Below are 10,075 nucleotides of genomic sequence, written 5' to 3'. Positions count from 1 at the left end.
CTAAAAGAAAAAAAATGTAATTTAAAGAACAGAAAGAAATACATACACAGAGAGAACACCTTAATTAAAATTCACTAATTGCAACAGTGGGTTCTGTTCTAAAAAGGCAGTGATAGCATACTAGAAAAAGCTTTGGTTCTGGAATAAACTCTATGGATTCAAATCCTAGCTCTAATATTTAGTAGCTCTCTGACTTTGGGCTAGTTATATAACCTACCAGTGCCTCGATTTTCTTCTCTATAATATGTGCATAATAACAATCGTTTCCTCATTAGGTTGCTGTTGGGAATAAGTTAGTTATTGAACGTCAGTGTTTAATATATGTTAAGTATTATTATAATATGTCTTATCTTTCCTTCAGAACTATAAGGTCGATGAAGCAGAAACAATAAACTTACAACTATATGACCTTGTAAATCTTCATGGAAGTAAACATGCTTTTCAAAAAAATAAAAAATAATAAAAATAAATGATAGCAAATGAAATAATAACTAAAAGAATACTTACTTTGTAGCAGCAGCAAAATGTCTGTTGGGCACCTGAACATTTACAGAACAAGGACAAAGTGATGTCTGATAAACCATCTTGAAAAGGCTATGCCTTTGATGACGTATCAATGCTTGAAAGGAAAAAGCATGTACAATATTAACATTAAACAATCATTATATTCATAGTTTTTAATTTTAAAAATCAGTATTTTCAAAACGAAAACATTCAATATTTTGTGATTTTTAATCCTTCTTTTAAAAGTCTAATAATAGAAACCATAGTTCTTGAAACTAAAAGCAGGTAAAGACATCTAATATTTTAATGGTCTTTTTTATTTTTTTACATACAGACAGGGTTTCACTCTGTTGCCCAGGCTGGAGTACAGTGGCATAAACATAGCTTACTATAACCTTCAACTCCTGGGTTCAACTGAGCCCCTCTGCTCAGCCTCTCAAGGTTCTGAGGTTTTCATTTATTTTTAACTTAATTTATTTCATATTCATCAGAGTATGCTTGCTCTATTACTAGGGAATATGTATACATACCCTGAAATTTTTTAAATGATTTACATTTTATGGCCGGGCACGGTGGCTCACACCTGTAATTCCAGCACTTTGGGAGGCCAAGGCCAGTGGATCATGAGGTCAGGAGCTCAGGACCAGCCTGGCCAAGATGGTAAAACCCCGTGTGGTGGCAGGCACCTGTAATCCCAGCTACTCGGGAGGCTGAGGCAGGAGAATCGCTGGAACCTGGGCGGCAGTGAGCCGACATCAGCCACTGCACTCCAGCCTGGGAGATAGAGTGAGACTCTGCCTCAAAAAATAATAAATAATAATAATTTACATTTTATTTGTTTTTTAAATAGATGAGACATTAACAGAGTTGCCCAAGTACTTCTGTATATAAAGTCGGGCACTTGAGCTGCCAGAAATAAGAAAAAGGTACACAAGTGTTCAAGGGTATTGTTAATGTTCTATTTCTTTAAGCTTAATAGCAAGTATTAAGAATTTCAGCTATTCTTATTCTTTTTATCTTACATATATTCTTTTGCATGTATAAATATTAGAAATATGTTTTTATTTAAAGATTACAAAAGTAAAGTCTTCTGCCTACTCCTGGACCCCAACTTCTCTGTCATGCTACCAATACCTTACGCATCTTTCTAGAAACATTATATATGCATATAAACATATGGGTACCAAGCTGGGTGCAGTGGCTCACTCCTGTAATCCCAGCACCTTGGGAGGCCAAGGTGGGCAGATCATGAGGTCAAGAGATTGAGACCATGCTGGCTAACACTGTGAAATTCCATCTCTACTAAAAACACAAAAAATTAACTGAGCGTGGTGGCACGCACCTGTAGTCCCAGCTACTCAGGAGGCTGAGGCAGGAGAATCGCTTGAACCTGGGAGGCAGAGGCTGCAATAAGCCAAGATCGCACCGCTGCACTCCAGCCTGAGTAACAGAGCAAGACTCCACCTCAAAAAAAAAAAAATATGGGTACCAATATACTTCCCTCCTTTTTTACAAAAATGGTAGCATACTCTACTTATTACTCCATCTTGTTTTTTCACCTAAAGATATTAGAGCCTATTTTCACAAATATACACACATATATATATGAGATGTAGAAGAGACTCTATGTGTGCCTTTCATAAAGGTATGTATACATGCATATATTTGAGAGACCACTGCATATCATTTATAAAGATTTTACTGCCAGGTGTGGTGGTTCGTGCCTGGAATCCCAGCACTTTGGGAGGTCAAGGCAGGCAAATTGCTTGAGTCCAGGAATTTGAGACCAGCCTGGGCAGCATGGTAAAACCCTGTCTCTACAAAAAAAAAATACAAAAAATGAGCCAGGCCTAGAGACACACATCTGTAGTTCCAGCTATTCAGGAGGTGGAGGTGGGAGGATCACCTAAGCCCAGGTGGTTGAGGCTACAGTGAGCTGAGCTGTGGTTGCTCCACTGCACTCCAGCCTAAAGGACAGTGAAAACCTGCCTCAAAAAAAAAGCAAAGTACTCCACCATGTGGCTATATTACAATTTACTTAATCAGTGACCAACCTGTAATGTTTTACTATTAACAACAGTGCAATGTGAGTAACATTATACAAACATCATTTTGCACAAGTATATTTCTAGCATTTCTAGGCCAGGTGCAGTGGCTCACACCTGTAATCCCAGCACTTTGGGAGGCCAGGGCAGGTGGATCACCTGAGGTCAGGAGTATGAGACTAGCCTGGCCAACATGGCGAAACCTTGTCTCTACTAAAAATACCAAAATATTTGCCAGGCATGGTAGCAACTGCCTGTAATCCCAGCTACTCAGGAGGCTGAGGCAAGAGAATCGCTTGAACCCAAGAGTAGGAGATTGAGGAAAATAAATTCTAGAAGTGAATTTGCTGACAAAGAATATAAACATTTGTAATTTTGATAAATACTGATCCTGTATTTATCAGGATCAGGATAATGTATAAATACAGCACTATATACATTTCCCACCAGCAATGAAAAGATCACTTGTTTCTACGCAGTCATGCCTTTTTTGAGACTGAGTCTTGCTCTGTCACTTATGCTGGAGTGCAGTAGCACAATCTCAGCTCACCGCATCCTCCGCCTCCCATGTTCAAGCGATTCTCCTGCCTCAGCTTCCCAAGTAGCTGGGATTACAGGTACATGCCACCATATCCGGCTAATTTTTTATATTTTTCATAGAGACAAGGTTTCACCATGTTAGCCAGGCTGGTCTCAAACTCCTGACCTCAAGTGATCTGCCTGCCTCAGCATCCCAAGGTACTGGGACTACAGGTGTGAGCCACCGCACCCAGCAACATAGTATTAATACGTTACCAAATGTTTTGTTTTTTGCCAACCTAACAGATGAAAGAGTTGTATAATTTGCATTTTTCTAATGAGTTAGGCTGAGTATGTTTTCATCTGTTTGGCCCCCTATATTTTCCTTTCTGTTGAACTGGCTTGAGCTCAATATTTAAAATGAATGCTCTGCAACTAGACTTTCATGTAAAATAACCTTTCCATTAGCTTAAAATTCAGTTCATTAGACAAAATCTTACAACAACTCAAGGTATAGAAATTGTAAGACGTGGTCTATATATCAAGTGAATTCATTTTGGTAAGTTAAGTTTCCAAGTGTACAGCATTGTGCATGCAGAATAATTACAGAATCCTTACTATGGTCCAAAGGCTCTATGTGAGCTGGCCCCTACCTACCACGTAACAGTCCTCTCCCACTTGCTCATTGTGAGCCCTTTTGCTTATCCTTAAACCTGTCGAGGTATAACAATTTCTGCCACAGGGCATTTGCATTTAATGTTATATTTGTCTAGGATGCACCATCTCCAGATCTTTCCATGGCCTGCTCCTCGTTTTGTTTTTGTTTTTTTTTCCCCTTTTTGAGACAGGGTATTGCTGCTTCACCACAAGCTGGAGTGCAGAAGCACGATCACAACTCACTGTAGCCTTGGCCTCCATGGCTCAAGCAATCCTCCTGCCTCAGCCTCCTAGGTAGCCGGGACTATAGGTGTGCATCACAAGCCAAACTAATTTTTGAGTTTTTTGTGGAGACTGGGTCCCACCATATTACCCAAACTCCTGGGCTCAAGGGTTCCTCCTTTGGGTTCCATCCCAACGCTTTGGCCTCCCAAAGTGTTGGGATTAGAGGCATGAGCCACCATGCCCAGCCTACTCCTTTTAATATCAGCTCAAATGTCATTAAAGCTACATGCTTAACAACTCAATTTCATCTCTAATCTTCCAAGCTGAAATACAAGATAATCACCAAAACTGTGAATTCTGTGAACATATATATAGGAGTGACAGCTGAGGCAGTGTAAGAGACCTACTTACCATTGAGAACTCTTTGCAGCAGAAAAGCCACAAAGGGCTACAATGGCCAGGAAGAAAAATTGAAACAGACTAACAGGTCCAGTTCCTGTCCTCAAGAATCTCAAATTTAGTGGGCTATGCTGTTTTGCAACAGCTAGAAGAAGATGATACACATTTTAAAAGAAGCCAGTTATCTTGAAAAATCACATATGGTAAATGAAGGAAAAGAAAATTACCCATTCAAAGCTTGGCAAACACTTCCAAACAATTCTAGTTATACTAAACAAGAACCTAACAACCTTGGAAATCCCAAAATAATAATTATCTTGGAGAAACAAATAAAAAAATCTCTTGAACGCATCAACTGCAATCTGCTATTTTAAAAAATCAAGACCAGTCATGGTGGCTCATGCCTGGAATCCCAGCACTTTGGGAGACTGAGGCAGGAGGAACCCTGGAGCCCAGGAGCTTAAGCCCAGCCTGGGCAATAAAGTGGGACTCCGTCTCTACAAAAAAATTAAAAAATTAGCTAGGTGTGGTGGAGCATGGCTGTAGCTCCAGCTACTCAGGAAGCTGAGGTGGGAGGATTGCTTGAGGTGGCAGGATCACTTGAGCCAGGAAGGCTGAGGGTGCAGTGAGCTCTGATCTCACTACTCCACTCAAGCCTGGGTGACAGAAACCCTGTCTCAAAAAAACAAAACAAACAACAAAAAACAAGCAAACAAAAACATTACTATCAGTAATTACAGACAACAAGAAATTACAATTTTCAACAGAAACCAAACTGCCACAGACAGAAAGAAGCCAAATACCATGTTTTAAATAGCACTGTTTGATCATGATATCCATATTTTCAATCCTTTTGTAGTCAATTTGTCCAGCTGTATTATTTTATCTCCTTTATTAATACACACTTTTCCGCTCACTCTTAGCATATAACCTCACTTGCTACTTCAGAGAAAATAGCCCTCAGAACTTCCTGAACTACTGAGTCTCCCTGATCCTGTGCTCATTCTCAAAAGTCTCTGCCACCACTTGGCAATGAGATAGAAACAACTCTATCTCCTTTCTTATTCTCTTTTAAGATAGTGAAAGGTTAGAGTTCCCTTGAGGTCAGTCCTAAACTGACTTCTCACCTAACTGTAACTCTCATTCTCCTTAGGGGATCTTATCCATCTATTCTTGCCTTCCTGCCACAACCATCACAGTCCAGGCCACCATCACCTACTATCTGGATTATTGCAACAGCCTCTAAACTGTTCTTTCTTCTACACTTGGCCCTCTTATTTCTTTTTCACCTAGTAGAGGGATCATTTCAAAATGAAAGTCTCATCATGTCCTTAAAACACATGGTTGCACTTGGCTCTCTGAACAAAGGAAATTTTTACCAAGGCACTCCATGAGCTACTACTAAACTATCTAGTGAGCATTCTCTAGCCCCATGCTCCCTCATGTTCACCATGTTTCAAATACACTCACCTTCTTTCAGTCACTTGAAAATACCCTGTTCTTTACCATCTAAAAATTTTCATAATCTTCCAACTGTGACATTTTCTTTTATCGGTTTCCACTCCACTATTTCATAGTAATACAGTCATCTTTCAGGGACTCTACTTAATATTATTTCTTCAGAACAGTCTTCTTTGAATAGATTAGGACTCTCATATACATCTGTATAGCATCTTATACTTTTCTTTCACAGCACTTAGGACAATTTTAACTAAAGAAATATTTATCTAGATCTGGTGTGGTGGTGCATGCCTGTAATCCCAGCACTTTGGGAGGCTGAGACGGGTGGATCTGAGGTCAGGAGTTCGAGACCAGCCTGCCCAACATGGTGAAATCCCATCTCTAACAAAAATACAAAAACCATTAGCTGGGTGTGGTGGCATGAACCTATAATCCCAGCTGCTCAGAAGGCCAAGGCAGGAGAATTGCTGGAACTCTGAAGACAGAGGTTATAGTGAGCCAAGACTACGCCACTGCACTCCAGCCTAGGCAACAGAACCGAGACTCCATCTCAAAGAAACACACACAAATTAGCTGGGCATGGTGACATGTGCCTGTAGTCCCAGCTACTAGGGGGGTTGAGGCTGAAGAATCACTTGAACCTGGGAAGCAGTGGTTGCAGTGAGCCAAGATCATGCCACTGCAATCTGGCCTGGGCAACAGAGTGAGATTCCATCTCAAAAAAAAAAAAAAAGAAAAAAAAAAGAAAAGAAATAACATCCAAGGCTGGGTGTAGTTGCTCATGCCTGTAATCCTAGCACTTTGGGAAGCCAAGGCGGGTGGATCACTCATACATGTAATGCCAGCATTTCAGGCTGAGGGGGGAAGATAATTTGAGCCCAGGAGTTCAAGACCAGCCTGGGCAACACAGTGAGACCCTGCCTCTTAAAAAAAAAAAAAAAAGAAAGAAAGAAAGAATTATCCAATTAATGCCTGCTCCTCAACAGATGGTAAGCATCATGGGCAGAAAATGTATACAGCTTGTTAAGCATTGTGCACCTAGCACAGTGTTTGCCAAGTGGAGACTCAATAAACATTTGTTGAATGAAGGAAATGTGAACAAATGAGAGCAAAAATTGGATTCAAATTAAATATTATGCATTATAATACATGAAAGGAGGGCATTTTTCTGATAATTCATATATTCATTCATTCATTCAATAAATATGCCAATGAAACGTGCTAGCACCGCTTGAAGCATTTAGGATATATCAGTGAATAAAATAGATAAAAATATCTATCCTCATAGAGCTTTTATCTAGAGGGGGAAGACAATACCCTTAAAATAATTGGGGGATGGAGGCACTGCAGGATAAAAGGGATTGCCTCAGGAGGAAACTGGTTTGCAATTTTAAATAAAGTGGTTAAGACAAGCCTCATTAAAAGGGTGATATCTGAGCAAAGACTCGAAAGAAAGAAAGTTAGCCATGCAAACACCGAGAAAGTGTTCTAGGCCAAAGATTCTAAGGCGAGAGTGTTCTTGATGTGTTTAAGATACTAGAAGGCCAGTTGCTTAGAGCACAGTGAGTGTGAGGAAGGATAGTTGGAGAAGAGGGGTCGGCTGGGTGAGCTGGGAGTGGGAGAAGGCAAGCACAAGGTGATGTGAAAGACTTGTACACCAATGCCACTCAACAGAAGAGTAACATAAGCCACATGCACAATTTTAAATTTTCTAATAACTATAATATATAATGTAAAAAGAAACAGTGAAGTTAATATTTTATTATCACTAACACCCTAAAGTATTATTTCATTATCAACGTAAAAAAATTGGACTGGGCATGGTGGCTCACACCTGTAATCCCAGCACTTTGGGAGGCCAAGGCAAGTGGACCACCTGAGGTCAGGAGTTCAAGACCAGCCTGGCCAACATGACAAAACCCCATCTCTACTGAAAATACAAAAATCAGCCAGGCACAGTGGCGTGCGCCTATAATCCCAGCTCCTCAGGAAGCTGAAGCTAGAGAATTCCTTGAACCTGGAAGGCGGAGGTTACCGTGAGCTGAGACAGCACCACTGCACTTCAGTCTGGGTGACAGAGCAAGACTCCATTTGGAAAAAAAAAAATTATTGAGGTATTTTACATGGTGTTATTTTTTGTTTGTTTTTTCTTTATGCTAAGCCCTCAAAATCTAATGTGTGTCTGACAAACTCAGTTCAGATTAGCCAGATTTGAAGTGCCCAATAGTGGTTAACAAAATGAACAGCACAACTGGAGGCCATTCTAAGGGCTTTGGATTTAGAAAAACGGAGAGTTCTGAGCACAGGAGTAACATGACTGTCCTTACAGGACCAATTTCACTACTTATTGAGAGTAGACTGTAGAGAAATCCAAGTGAGAGACGGTAGCAGGTTGGAACAAGGTAGCTGCAGTGGAGTGTGAGAAGTCAGAGTCTGGATTTATTTGAGGATAGAGCCAACAGGATTTGCCAACTATTTAATGTGAAGTGTGAGATACAAAAGGAGTCAGCCAGGTGTGGTGGCTCAGAGCCTGTAATGCCAGCACTTCAGAGACTGAGGTTGGAGGAGCACCTGAGCCCAGGAGTTCCAAGAGCAGCCTGGGCAACATTGTGAGATCTCATCTCTACCAAAAAAAGAAAAACTTGGCCCCAGAGGTCATAGTGGGCCCCAGAGATCAAGGCAACAGTGAGCCATGACTGGATCACAGCACTCCAACTTGGCCAACACAGTGAGATCCTGTCTCCAAAAAAAAAAAAAAAAAAAGTCAAGGATATTCTGAGGTTTTGGCCTGGAGAAATGAGAGATGGAATTGCCTTCAAATGAGAAAAAGACTGCAGGCTATGACAATTAGTTTGATTTTAAACAACTGCAAGGTGCTGATATGCCATCAAAGTGGAGATGTAGAATATTCAGAGGAGTATAAGACTCTAAAGTTCAGAAGAGTGATCCCAACTGTAGATATAAATTTGATAACCATTAAGATATAGACAATAATTGGCTGGGCACAGTTACTCACACCTGTAATCCAGCACTTTGGGAGGCAGAGGCAAGTGGATCACTTGAAGTCAGGAGTTCGAGACCAGCCTGGCCAACATGGTGAAATCCTGTCTCCACTAAAAATATAAAAATTAGCTGGGCGTGGCGGTGCACACCTGTAATCCCAGCTACTCAGGAGGCTGAGGCACGGGAATCACTTGAACCTGGGAGGCAGAGGTTGCAGTGAGTCAAGATCGTGCCACTGCACCACTCTAGCCTGGGTGATAGAGCGAGGCTCCATCTCAAAAGAAAAAAAAAAGATATAGACAAGAATCGATCATCCATTTCTTCAATAGCCAGGAAGAACACTGGTATTGAGGCTGACATACCTAACAGGGACAGTAACTACCGTGGCTTCCAGTGCTTTAACAAACCTCAGACGCATGGCCTTCTGCCAAAGCATTTGCAATTTTATATTGTTGAAGTATTCATTGTATCCCTGGGGGTTTTAGCTATGTTTGCTGTGGCTGAGCCAAGAAAGAAGGCCTACATAGACTTCTACAGAAATGATGATTCTATGAAAGATTTTTAAGAGGTGAGGAAGGCTGGTATATTTCAGAGCACAAAGTGATTGTGGAATATAAAGAATTTCTTTGGGTTGAATTACCTAGAAGTTTGTCACTGACCTATGTTTCTGAACTATGAAACGTGAATATGTGGGCTAATAGTTTCTCTTGATAAGTAAACAAAAATTTTTTTTAAATAGACAATAAATAATCGAAGCCACAGAATTTGGATGAGCTCACCAAGGAGTGAATTTAGATACAGAAGAGATGAGAATGAAGAATAGCATGCTGGCCTCTAGAACACTCCAAGGAAAGAGACTGTGGAAAGAAGAGGAACCAGCCAAGTAATATGAGAAAAAATGACAAATGAAATTTAACAGAGAGATATCCTAGAAGCCAAGAGAAGAAAATGTGACAAGAAAATTGTAATATTCAGCCAGGCATGGAGGCTCACATCTGTTATCCCAGCACTTTGAGAGGCTGAAGCGGGCGGATCGCATGAGGTGGGGAGTTCAAGACCAGCCTGACTAACATGGAGAAAACCCATCTCTACTAAAAATACAAAATTAGCAGGGCATGGTGGTGCATGCCTGTAATCCCAGTTACTGGAGAGGCTGAGACAGGAGAATCACTTGAACCTGGGAGGCGGGGGCTGCAGTGAGCTGAGATCACACCATTGCACTCCAGCCTGGGCAACAAGAGTGAAACTCCGTCTCAGAAAAA

At 40.8% G+C, this 10,075-nt stretch overlaps 1 protein-coding gene across 1 annotated transcript in view; it reads right to left on the bottom strand.

Moving 5' to 3' along the window:
- The window catches only part of MRPL1 (mitochondrial ribosomal protein L1), a 108,381-nt gene that overhangs the window by 96,827 nt on the left and 1,479 nt on the right, over nt 1–10,075 (bottom strand). The window contains exon 2 of the mRNA XM_017540034.2: nt 508–619. Within this exon, the coding sequence (XP_017395523.1) occupies nt 508–619 (112 nt within the window). The remainder of the gene's footprint in view (nt 1–507; nt 620–10,075) is intronic.

This window comes from Cebus imitator, unplaced genomic scaffold (assembly GCF_001604975.1).
Source record: "Cebus imitator isolate Cc_AM_T3 unplaced genomic scaffold, Cebus_imitator-1.0 Scaffold123, whole genome shotgun sequence".
In the NCBI taxonomy this organism is placed as follows: Eukaryota; Metazoa; Chordata; class Mammalia; order Primates; family Cebidae; genus Cebus; species Cebus imitator.
This window is presented reverse-complemented; position numbering and strand designations above follow the sequence as displayed.